Raw genomic sequence first — 13211 nt, forward strand, 5'->3', positions numbered from 1 at the left:
TCCAAGCAGTAGGTTGTCTGATGAGCCTTCTACGTTAATAAAAGCCTATGGGTTCGGTTATTGTCGTTCAACCAACAATTACAAGGTCGTTAGAATCTACTATAGCAGGAGGGGAAACGTAGCATATATCCGAGTATGCACTATTGGCTGTGGGTGGAGAACCGTAGTTTCTATACCTAACCAGTTACTTGCATCTGGTATATTTGTTAATGGAGCCCTACATGGATTATGGTGACAAACTAGAATGTAAGACTGTCGCCTTCGATGTAGAAGATGAGAAATTCAGATCGCTACCAAAGCCACCTTCTGAAGTTAAATATAGCGGTTATTGTAATATACTTAGCTTGCTGGGTGCGAATTTGTGTTTGGTTCATACAGACCTTGTTGAATGTCGCTCAAACATGTGGGCGTACAAGAAAAATAATAACAATATTGATCGTAAAAGAAACTACTATAACAACAATTGGTGGAATTGGATTAAGGAGTTTAGTATAATCCTTTAACTTGTGGTACGGACAGAAAATTCTTCATTCTTATGATCCTTTAACTTCAACTTTAAACAAGCTTTGGGATAATGATGGTGGTATGGGCTTCTCAGAAGCAGTGGCAGCAGTCCCTCACACAAACACCTTTGTTTCATTCAAAGGTCATGTAAACAATGGCGTTGGGGGTTACAAGTACTACGAGACTTGCAACTCCATAACAAGAAGGACACTGATGAATGGGTAAGAGTACTTCTTTTTTACCATTACTAGAGATTTTTCTTACGTGAAGAACATTCCATGAGGGAATTATGCGGATCAACTTAGTTAAAATTAATTCTTCCAGTACAGTGGACACAGTCATCTAGCATTAACCAAGTAGTATTAACCTGTAATACATGTCAATTTTCCAACTTGTATAAAAATATTGCACCGCTAACGGAACCGTCAATATTGGATAAATTTTTCAACATCGTACGTAAAATATAATTTACTGGTCGTTGAAAAGAAATTAATATAAAGTTCTTTTGTAATCTTCATAGATAACAAACTGACATTTTTATTTACAACTTGCATCATTTCGTCAAATGCAAATAATTCCAAGTCTTACAACGCGTTTTCATATTTTCTTTAAATTTTAGCACCCATTACCCGTTTGCCATTTAGTTTTATACATTATCTCTTGCTACCAGTGTTTTAATGGTCATTGTCTTTGCATGGTGCCATTTATTCGTTGCAACTTTTTCTTTAAACATAAAAACAAGATTCACAGCAAGAAAAATGTACTAATAATAATATTCAAATTTGGATATTATAGAAGAAAGTTCAACGATGCAGTGCCTTTTGTCATTGTCGGGTTTCAACTTGGTAAAATGACTTCTGCTACTACTTTTTTTGCCATATGGCTGGATTCTCTCTAGTTTTATTCCATCTAATCACTAGTACTTTCTTCTGATGACTGTATGGAATCCACCTTATTTTATTTTACTTGTACTACGATCGTACTACGATCGTAGACGCCATCTCAAACTAATGTGCCGTGTAAAAAAGCTGGTCGTAAATTCTGTGCGTGTATACCAATTTTCCGAGTAAAACTTGTCGGTATGACGGCAAACTATTACGCATCGGTTGACGGCAAACTATTACGCATCGGTTAATAAAAAAATCAAAATACAAGTAGGAAGATGTTGAAAATGAAGTTAAAAATTTGCATGGTCTAGAACTCACATCATCAACCACTTTGAATAGTTGCTTACTTTGATCGATTCCAGCTATACTGGGATTCTTCAGAGTATAACAGCGAGTCAAGTATTTGGACTGTTGTTGGGTTTGCACACAGTAAGCCGCCATGTCCCATTACAGAAAACGGATCTTTGAAAACGAGAGAGCCAAAATTTCTTCACCTAACTAGAAATGAAAATTCCAAATTAAACCAAACATGCACCAAGTCAGAAAATCAATGTAGAACTTCACATCATAATTGATTGCAAAGACAAAAAATTAGTTTAAATGCCTTATCTTGTGCAATTTTCCACGACTTGGAGATTCTAAATTTAAGAATATGACAACCTTAAAAGGCCTATATAAGGGGATGAGAAGTGTACCATAAAATCACAACACAAAACCATTTAGTAAAGCAAAAGAAAATGGCAACCAAAGGAGTCTCAATGGCTTCTTCAATCACTGCACTTTTAGTAGTGTTCATTTCTCTAAGTTGGCCATTCTTTGCTGAGGCAGATGGTTACTACAGTTACAAGTCACCACCACCTCCAACTCCAGTGTACACTTATGCATCACCACCACCTCCAACACCAATATACAAGTCTCCACCTCCACCTACCCCTGTTTATAAATATAAATCACCACCTCCTCCTACTCCAGTTTATAAATATAAGTCACCACCACCACCTACTCCGGTATACAAATACAAATCCCCACCACCACCCACTCCAGTTTACAAATATAAGTCACCACCACCTCCCACACCCGTCTACAAGTACAAATCACCACCACCACCCACCCACGTGTACAAATATAAATCTCCACCACCTCCTACTCCAGTCTACAAGTACAAGTCCCCACCACCTCCTACTCCAGTCTACAAGTATAAGTCTCCACCACCACCAACCCCAGTGTACAAATATAAGTCTCCACCACCACCAACCCCAGTGTACAAGTACAAGTCACCACCACCACCAACCCCATCCCCACCTCCTCCTACCCCAGTTTACAAATACAAGTCCCCACCACCACCACCCACCCCAGTGTATAAGTACAAATCTCCACCACCAACCCCAGTTTACAAGTATAAATCGCCACCTCCTCCCACCCCAGTGTACAAGTACAAGTCACCACTACCACCAACCCCATCCCCTCCTCCTCCTACCCCAGTCTACAAATACAAGTCACCACCACCACCCACTCCCGTGTACAAGTACGAATCCCCGCCTCCTCCCACTCCGGTATACAAGTACAAGTCACCACCACCACCAACACCATCCCCACCTCCTCCAACTCCAGTTTACAAATACAAATCTCCACCACCACCCACCCCTGTCTACAAGTACAAATCTCCTCCCCCGCCTACCCCAGTTTACAAGTACAAATCACCACCACCACCAACTCCAATTTACAAATACAAATCACCACCACCACCAACTCCTGTCTACCTATACACCTCACCTCCACCTCCTCATTACTAATGAGTTATTTATCCCAGGTTTTTCATTTTTATTTGGTCCAAAATATTCCCGCCAATAAGTAATAAAGCAACTTCACTGAAGGCTAAATAATGGATTATGGACATTGTACTAGTTGTCTTTCGTTTCCTTTGTTAGTAGTTATTGCATGTTATGGAACGTCGATTGCCTTTCTTCTCAAGTGAATCGACGTAATTTCCATATTTACTTTTTGAATAATTTTATTTTCTGTGAACTTTTGTTTGGAACGATCTTGGTGTACAATGAACGACTCAAAGACATAAGACCTTTCCCGTCGGGAACTTTCCGAGTCAATATTTTACTGGCTAGAACAGGGCCGGCCCTGGACACATGATTGTGCCACAAATTTTAGGGGGCCACATTATACATATTCTTCACATTAAAAAAAAAAAAAAGTGTCTCCCGTAAAGCAAATTTTTCAAAGGGACAAAAAAATATTTTGTAAATGGCCACAAAAAAATAAATAGTTAGTGCTAACTTCTATGCACGAGACACGTCTTCCTGTTATCAAGGAAACAGGTTTTCCTCTTTTGTTTTCTGGTTTATGAAGAGCTTGAAAAATCAAAAAAATCAAAAAGAGGAGAGAAAAATAAATGGAAAAAACTAGAATTTATTTTATAAATCAACTTCATTAAGGTAATTTCTTTGTCTTATTCTTTTGATTTTATGATTTTGTTTACTAATTATTTCTATTATTGTTAATTGTGTTGTTTGTTGCCTAATCAGCCACTAAAATCATTAAGATGAAATTTTGCTTTGATTGGAAGGGACAAGGATATTTTGACTGATGCTTTAGACAATTAGACTAATGCTTCTCTTCTTTTTATTTGGTGTAGGTTTAAAACCGTGACTTCAATCTCTTAATTGATTGTCATTGTGATCATTATTTCGGTATCCAATACAGTACTTTTCGGTTGGATAATATTTTTCTTCTTTTTATATTTATAAGTTAGCTGTGAATAAACTAATTAATAATACTTTTTGATTCTTATGTCGGGTTGTGTTATGCTAACTCTCTTGTCATCTAAGACAGTATAAGTAGTCCTTGGAGAACAGGGATCCAAGGAGGTCCCAAAAAAACATTAAGTCTTATAATGGTTTGTTGCAAAGAAAATAGCTTTATCAAGTAACTCATTAGGATCAACATCTTATTTATAGCTTAAATTTAGCTTAAATTGATTGATTTTTTAACTGTTTTAACTGTTATTATGATTAGGAGTACCGTCCTTTATGTTAGGGGGACACAAATTTTTTCTGGCATAGAGCCTCCAAATTGTCAGGACCGGGCCTGGGCTAGAAGTTAAACATGTTATTAACTCCATTGATACTTAAGAAAACTATGCACTATAAGCCGACTCCCTGAAATATGAAGTCCTTGAGGCTATTATCTCCTTGGCCAGACCTGTTGCTGCAAAATGTAGTGCATGTTTTTGCAGTTTCCGTCCTGTAGTACTATGGCAGTGATGCACTCCGACCGGCTTCTCTGTGCAATGCAGCAAAAAATGGATCCACTCTTAAACCCCATATATAACGATCAGTATTTCAATACACAAAATTGGTTAAAAAGACCAAAATTAATAATTCCTGGGTGAAAAGGACACTTAAATTTTGATACTGTTTACATGGACAAAAATGTAAAAATAGCCAGGATGTAAACAATTTCATCCTGCCAATTTTCAAATATTTTTTCTTATTTTTGAATTTACACAGGATGCATACAGTTTCATCCTGGCTATTTTTTAAGTTTAAGCAAGGATGAATCCAGTTTCATCCTAGCTAAATTTTTTTTGTCCATTTCACCGATACTAATTTTTACTCGTCCATTTGGACCATGTTTTAAAAATATTTGGACAAATGACCCATTTTCCGATTTCAATAATAGAACAATATTGGCTTTTGTCATTGTTGGGTCTCAACTTGGTAAAATGCCTTGTACTACCACCTTTTGCCATACCGCTGGATTCACTAGTTTTATTCGATCAAATCACTAGTAACTTATTGCATCGCATGTAAAGAATCCTGCCAACTCTTGGTAAATGACATCATCATCCACTGCACTATCGGAAATCACTCAAATACTTGGAAAAGAAAATTGTGTGAAAAATCTCAACCGCTCATTCATTGATCCATGCCATTAACTTTTGTTTGCTGATGATTAATACAAATTATGATCAAGCAAAAAAAAAAAAAGTCATTCACAACCTAAGTTATCATATCAATTCTCCAAAACAAAAAAATCCAAGCAATGGACTTAGATTTCCATGGGTGTACCAATGCACTGAGTAAAAACTCGTCGGCAACCTATATACTCCATGGAGTATTACTTTTGCATTAATAAGAAACCGAAAATGGGTCATTTGTCCAAATATTTTTAAATCACGGTCCAAATGGACGAGTAAAAAAAGTTTAGGTGAAATGGCCTAAAAAATAAATAGTAAGGATGAAATTGGTTTCATCCTAGTTTAAATTTAAAAAATAGCAAGGATGAAACTGGATACATCCTGTGCAAATTAAAAATAAAAAAAAATATTTGAAAATGGGCACGATGAAACTGGTTACATCGTGCCTATTTTTGTATTTTTGTCAATTTAAACAGTATCAAAATATAACTGTCCATTTCACCCAGAAATTGTTGATTTTGGTCTTTTTAACCAATTTTGTGAATAAGAAAAGTATAGTGCAAGTAGAAAAAATGCGATGAAGTTAAAAAATTGCATGGTCTAGAACTCTCTGTCCATCAACCGGTTTGAATAGTTCCAGCTGCTGAAGTCAAGTGTGCGGATTATTGGGTTTACAAACAGCAAGCCGCTATGTACCGATGTCCTATGACAAGAAATTGGATCTTTAAAAGTGTGAAAAGAGAGTTAGTGAGCCTAACATTTCAATACCTAACTAAAATTTTCAAACTAAACCAAACTCCACGTCAAAAAAATCAATGCAGAACTTCACATCATAATTGATTGCAAAGACAAAAAATAGTTAAATAAAGTCCCATCTCTTGCAATTTTCCACAAGTTGGGGATTTTGCATTTAAGTCACATTCTTAATAAGCTTATATAAAGGGGTAAGAAGTGTACCATAAAATCACAACACAGACCCATTTAGAAAAAGCGAAAAGAAAATGGCAGGAGTAACGTTAGGAGCCTCAATGGTTCCCATCACTGCACTCTTAGTAGTGTTGATTTCTCTAAGTTTCCCGTTCTTTAGTGCAGCTGATGGTTACTATAGTTACAAGTCACCACCGCCTCCAACCCCGGTCTACAAATCACCCCCACCACACACCCCAGTCTACATGTACAAATCCCCATCGCCGCCAATCCCTGTTTACAAATTACTACCACCACCCACCCCTGTCTACAAGTACAAATCCCCACCACCGCCAACCCCAGTCTACAAATCACCACCACCACCCACCCCAATCTACAAGTACAAATCCCCACCGCCGCCAACCCCGGTCTACAAATCACCCACCACCACCCACCCCGGTTTACAAGTACAAATCACCACCACCACCGACCCCGGTCTACAAATCACCATCACCACACACCCCAATCTATAAGTACAAATCCCCACCACCACCAACCCCTGTCTACAAATCACCACCACCACCCACCCCAGTATACCAGTCTCCACCTCCTCCCACCCCAGTCTACAAGTACAAATCTCCACCACCACCACCCACTCCAGTCTACAAATACACATCCCCTCCTCCTCATTACTAAAGTGTCCCCGAGTTTCATGCTCATATATATTGTTAAAAATATTTACAACAATAAGCAATTATACACGCATCTTCACTGAAGGCTAAATAATGTTGTACTAGTGGTTTTTCGTTTCTCTAGTCTGTAGTTCTTGCATGTTATGTAACTTCGATTGCATTTCTTCATAAGAGGACCAATGTATTTCGGTATTTCCCTTATATATAATCTTTTAATAAAATTACTTTTCTGTCAAACTTTTGTTTGTATCAATTCACATATATCATCTTCAAAAGTCTTATTCTAATCGCGCTAGCAGTGGCTTCCTATAGAGAGAAGTTATAATGGGTGTTTTTACACTCCCATTTCGATTTTATGTTTTAAAGGCTTGAAGTAAAGCATGTTTGTCATTGATAGTTAAACAAATTTCTTGCAGTTTGGGTTATATCTTACTCATGGCAATATAATGATGCACTACTGCCGGCTCCTCCAGTGCAGTTTAGCCAAAAATGCATGATATCTACTCCCCATTACAACCAGTATTTCATGCGCATCACCCTATTTCACAGTTCATGCAGGGAAGGAAGGAAAATAAAACAGAAGCGAAGAAGAAAACGAAAGAAGAAAAGGGAAGAATGAACTTCTCCTCGAGGTGAATTCGGTATAATCTAATGACTTCATACCAAGGCACCGGGGATATTAGATATGGGAAGACGCTAGGTGATTATAGAAGATACTTGGATGCCTTGGTAACGTTTTTATATGAAATGACCATTTTACCCTTCATCCATCTCAGATGATTTCTTCTCCTTCGGGTATTCAGAAGACACGCTCATGTATTCCATTTCGCATAACTTTTCGAGAACTATCTAATGGTACTAGTTTCATAACCAAATTATTGGTGAGTAAATTTTTAATAATTAAAATTCATGATTAGTTAAGCGAGTCAGTAGCGGCTAAACTGTCTCTTGACTGGTCTAGTAGCGTTGACGATATTGTGATTCATTACATAATGGATGTGCGGTTTTTGCTACCACAGATTTGACAGGGTCCTTAATTTCCTTGATTGTTGAATTCTGAGGTTGTTAATTGCGGTTTTGCTAATAAAAGTTCGTACCCTGGTTATTGAACATCCTCCGATCCAGACTATTGGAGTACAAACTAGCGTTGGAGAAGCCATATATTGGCTATTGGCTGCTGCGAAAAAGCCATTTGATGTTCAAAATGTATATCAAAGGTCAGCAGATGGGCATAAAATGTTTCCATATCTATTTACTCAATGGTACCCAAAAGCAGTGACAATGTGATCATATGATTGTTTTAATTCATTGTTTATTGCTTGTTTCATGTCATCAGCAGAGACAACATAGCCAAAAGCTGCAAGACTGTCAAATAAACTCTTATCTTTGTTGAAATAAGCGTGTAAGGTTAAGTTACCTTTTGTCCGGTTATGCAGTTACTTCTTCAGATGCGTTTGATATTCCTTGGTTTTGGGTGCAAAATGTCTTTCCATAGTGTCCCAGACTTCTTTTGATGTGTCTAGGCCAGTGACTTTGCCAACGACTTCTAATAAGAAAGATAGCAGAAAACCAAGAAAGATTGCGTCTTCCTCTTCGTAATTTGTAAATTCAGGATTGATTTCTTCATATTCAGGAAGTGTACTTGGGGAATTCAGGATTGATTTCTTCATATTCAGGAAGTGTACTCGGGGATTTCACTTTTGATCTATCAACATATCCCGTGAGGTTGTAACCTTTAAGAATTGGCTTAAATTGTGTTTTTCACAAGAGCAAATTTGTATCTATAATTAAAAAAAAAAGTTTAATTATTTTTAATCGATCATTAGCGGGAATTGAACACGCAACCTTTAGGTTGGGAGTCCAACCCTTATATATCGACCAGGTGGAGTGTAGGGGCGTAATATCGCACAGAGTTAATCCATAACCTCGCCTTAACTAAGACAACCATTAGCATAAAGAAGAGAGAAATTGGGAGAAGAGTAATCATGCGATAAGAAGAAAGAAGCACGAAGAAAAACCACGCGACAAGTATAGCACGATATCTATCAAGATGAGCACGAGGTAGCTACGCGAGAAGACATCGACACCTCCGCAGAGTCTGGCGAATAAGACAAACTGAAATAAGATCAGTTAAAAGAGATTTTGCATGTGATCATCAGTTGTCTTCTACTGATATATTTGTCTTCTACTGATATATTTGCCTATATAACGGTTCAAATGACCAAAAAAGAGGGATTCAGTCAAGTAAGAGAGCTAAGAAACACTAATAGAGAAAAGAGAGAAGCCATTAAAGTTCACTCCAAGTTTTCTTACTTCCATTATTATGTATCAAATACCTTTGTATTCTTTGTAAGAACATCATACATTTAATACAAAGTGTTTGAAGGAGATCATACTGGTGTCAAAGTGGTGTATAATCTCATTAATATTTAAGTTGATCCTCATGACTTAGGCTTTGTGTCATTATCATCTCATAGGGTGTAGCTATCGGATTTTCGGTAGTTACATTTTGGTTGATCTCACGCCCAGAGCCACATAGACGAAAGGCAAGAGTTCACGAAAATACTGATTGTTGATACTGTATCGGAGGATCCCAACTAAAATGATTAGGGGTGACCTCCTTGAAAGGACAATTCAAAGAGAATATAAATGGACAGCACCCGCCACTAGAGAGATGATTGTGTCAAAGAAGGCAATGTATTGAGTCTTCTTACTCACGGGAGTATCTAAGGCATAGTTTATTGTCGCACATACAACCTCAAGAGGTCAAAATACTAACACAGTTAAAGCGAGATCTGTAATATCTTACTTTGAATTACGTGGATATTTAACTCTACTCATGAGAAATATGGGGGCCCTTAGCGAAAATAGTTTCGACATAGTACTAAGTTCTATTTAGGTTTTAAAGAAATATATTTATAATCGTCAAGGGTTTCTGATCTCTTATACGATATCTACTCTTATGCTCATTATGTCTTGCTTCTCTGTGTTGCTTTAGGATTTGTTAAGTGAATCATCTTCTTCTTCTTCCAAAAGGTTATTATCGGCTGGACTAGCAGAAGTGTAAGGCAAGTTGATTCGATCTCTTAGTTCGGATAGATGTAGAAATGAATTAAATATCACTTGACCTTTATTTATGATTGAATTTACATATATTCTATGATTTAATCTAATTATGTTAAATAATCCGATGATGTGATAGACAATATGGTTGTTTAATTTAGTATGTAACTTGGCTAGAAGGAATATAGGGTTTTAATTAGATTATTCCTGGTCAAATTAACTTACACCATAACGTGATTGCCGTCAAATGGATTAGCTTTCTGTTCTCGTCAATAGGTTACAAAGTTATCGTACACAGGAATGGGTGACTTGATGAATTGGGTGAAATGGTTAATAGTGGAATTAGCGTTTGAGATAATGTGCTTCTTTTGTGTATGTAATTAGTTAGGTGCTGTCCACATATACTACGAGAGTATCATCAAGTCCTTGGACTCAAGTCGGGCTTGGGTGTGCACTAACTTAATAGTTAGTGGAGATTGTTCTGTGATACGAGAACAAGGGTAGAGTCTTGCCCATTAGCAGTGATTAATAATGAAGGGACCTTAACATGTTAGGTATGGAAGCCCTGTAATTTGGTAGTGGATGTGGCATGCTTTTAATATCAGGATGTATACTGAAATAAGGAGTAATAGGCTTAACTATTAGCTAGTGACAACAGGTTAAAATGTCGGGGCTTATTAGTCTGTTAACCTGAACGAAAAGCTTTTGTTGCTTAGAATATTTGGGGTTCTAAGGTGTTGAATTATCTATGAGGTGATATCACACATTGATCGGAAGGCTTTATGTAAGTCTCTAATCTCGTTCCTAAGAATGGAATTTTGGCTTTATGTAAGTCTTTAATCTTATTTCCACACAACGAATTTGATACCGGGGATGCGTTCTCAAGCACCGTTGTATATACACTGAGTATGGTCGTATATATATATGTGAGGGTGAATCATGGTGGACATGTTTGCGGGCGTGTGCTGACATAGTGCTAAACTAGGATTCTAAAACACTAACTAGAGAGGACATGATTTACTGCTGGTGTTTGTTGACTAGGGAAGCCTGATTTCTTAACATGGTGACATTTCTACTTGTCATTAACACATGTTTATGTTTTCTTGTGACATGTTTAATAGCTTGTGATATATTTAATTTATTTTTTATATTTTTCGTGATTCGGGTGATCGAGTGAGCTTGTTTCAGATTTTAACTCCCGTTAATTATTTTTCAGGTGTTGTTAGAGATCGTGAAGAAGTTTAATTGATTCCAGATTCGGTGGATATTTTGAAGATATCTAACTAAGGGTGGAAATCTATACTTCTTCTTTTATTTATTTTTCCTTACGTAGTTGTGAGGCAGTGGGATAGCAGGGCCCTTTAATTTATTTATTTTGTCGATTCAACTCTATTTCTTGAACCTAATAGTTTTGTCAAGAAGACCTTAATTTTTTTTGTTTGGATATCTTTATTCTATGATAAGAAATTATTTCCCTTATGCGTATTCAATTGTAAGAGTACTGTGTTCCTAGTTTTCTGTGGGTTACGTATCTTGTTGCAGGAAATTAACGACATATTTTCCAATTAATCATCGGCCGGGGTTATATGGAAAATGGTTATTACAAGATCGATGGACAATGACTCGCAAGAGCACATGAAACTGAGATTTCGTCGCCCAATGACGCTATCCTTGGAAAATGGAGAGTACGCTTGAAACCAGAGCCCTTTTCCAGTAGCAAGTACCAGATCGGGCGGAGATAAACCGCGTAATGATCTTATCTCCAGAGATGCGGCGAAGTTTTTACACCGACTGCCTTCAGTCCTAGACGCAACTTACCCGGGGATAAGAGTAATTCTTAACACATTCTGTGTCATGTTCGTTTTCGGTACATAGGGTGCAGTAGCCATCACTTCAATGGGATTATGCGTTCGCGACCATTAAGGTGATGTACCCACATGCTCCATGTCCCGGCTGCAGGGCTACGGGCGGGGGGGGGGGGGGGGGGGGGGGGGGGGGGTTTGCCCACTTCATAATCCTGCGAGCTGCAGTGCTACTGGGGAATCCCCCATTCACAATTCTGCCATGGTAGTTTACATGTTCACGGTTCATACAATTTTATATATAATTTGAGTACAAATTGGTGGCCTCACATTGAAAATTAGGCCAAAAGATTGAATTCTAGAGCTCCAGGTCCCCAACCAATAAAAATTAAGAATTTATATTTTATTCTCCGTTTTTGTTGCACTCAAAAGGCTGGGTGATGAGTCTACCCGAAGCTAATAACAAAACCATAATTATATTTTCACTATCCGAAGCTAATAACAAAAACCTAATTATCTTTTCATGCCATAATCATTTATCGCCTCTTTGGTATTCTTCTCCTCTCTGTGATGACCAACCAAAGCTAATAATAAAAAGGGGATTTTAATAAAGTACCACACTTTCAATTTCATGTTTAAGAAAGTGCCACTGTTTTTTTCAAAATTAATAAAATGCCATTCATTTGACTTTTCCGTCCCGTTTATTTGAAAAAAACGGCTAACGACCATTAGTGCACACCTGGCGGTTAATCTACCCTGTTAAAAGACAATTAAACCCCCAAAATATTCTTACTAGGACCGAGTTGTAATGGTGACTCAGTGTTAGGACCGAGTTGTGATGGCGACTCAGTTTTGAATCATTCCTCAATTCACTGCTGCTGTTTATCTTGTTGCAAAAAAAATTAAATTAAAAAAAAACCAAAAAATTATTGTAATTCAATTGATCAAACCTACTGGAATCACCAAGCTAGGATAAACAGATTCGGGTCTTGTTTCTCCCTACAAATAGTTGGAGTTGAAGTTGGTGAACAAAGCGAACTGGCTTGGGAATTCTATCGAATACCTTTCAAGCGTGTTTCTGGTAATGAAGGGGTGTCAACTGCTACTGTTTTTATCAATCAACAAACAATCCTAATGAATAAAGATGAAATAGATAGAAAAAAAAATCCATACAAAGAATTAATAAGCAATGGTTCATGAGATTGTTGCGCAAAATCTGAGTATGTACTATAGTTTTGAACCGATCATTTCTTAACATTCACGTCTGTACATGACTAATTTCCCATAAATCAAAATCTGACTATAACAATAATTACCAATTAACAAATATCATTCATGTTAGCAAATATCCAATTGAAAGCTTACCATGACCACCAACGATTACCTAACCCTGGATTTTCTTCCTTCCGATTTAAGAACCCTAAAA

General features: G+C 37.3%; 1 protein-coding gene and 1 long non-coding RNA gene across 2 annotated transcripts; both read left to right on the top strand.

The window, feature by feature from the left end:
* Positions 1-2081: 2081 nt before the first annotated feature.
* LOC113330028 (extensin-like) lies at positions 2082-3425 on the top strand. The gene has a single exon (XM_026576881.1). The coding sequence runs from the start codon at positions 2129-2131 to the stop codon at positions 3182-3184; it is 1056 nt and encodes a 351-aa protein (XP_026432666.1). The 5' UTR covers positions 2082-2128; the 3' UTR covers positions 3185-3425.
* A 2853-nt stretch (positions 3426-6278) lies between these two features.
* Positions 6279-8626, top strand: LOC113329523. Its single transcript, XR_003349925.1, has 3 exons — positions 6279-7801; positions 7940-8137; positions 8257-8626. It is a non-coding gene; the product is annotated as an uncharacterized LOC113329523 (long non-coding RNA).
* The last annotated feature ends 4585 nt before the right edge of the window (positions 8627-13211 follow it).

Source organism: Papaver somniferum, unplaced genomic scaffold (genome assembly GCF_003573695.1).
Source record: "Papaver somniferum cultivar HN1 unplaced genomic scaffold, ASM357369v1 unplaced-scaffold_117, whole genome shotgun sequence".
Lineage (NCBI taxonomy): Eukaryota > Viridiplantae > Streptophyta > Magnoliopsida > Ranunculales > Papaveraceae > Papaver > Papaver somniferum.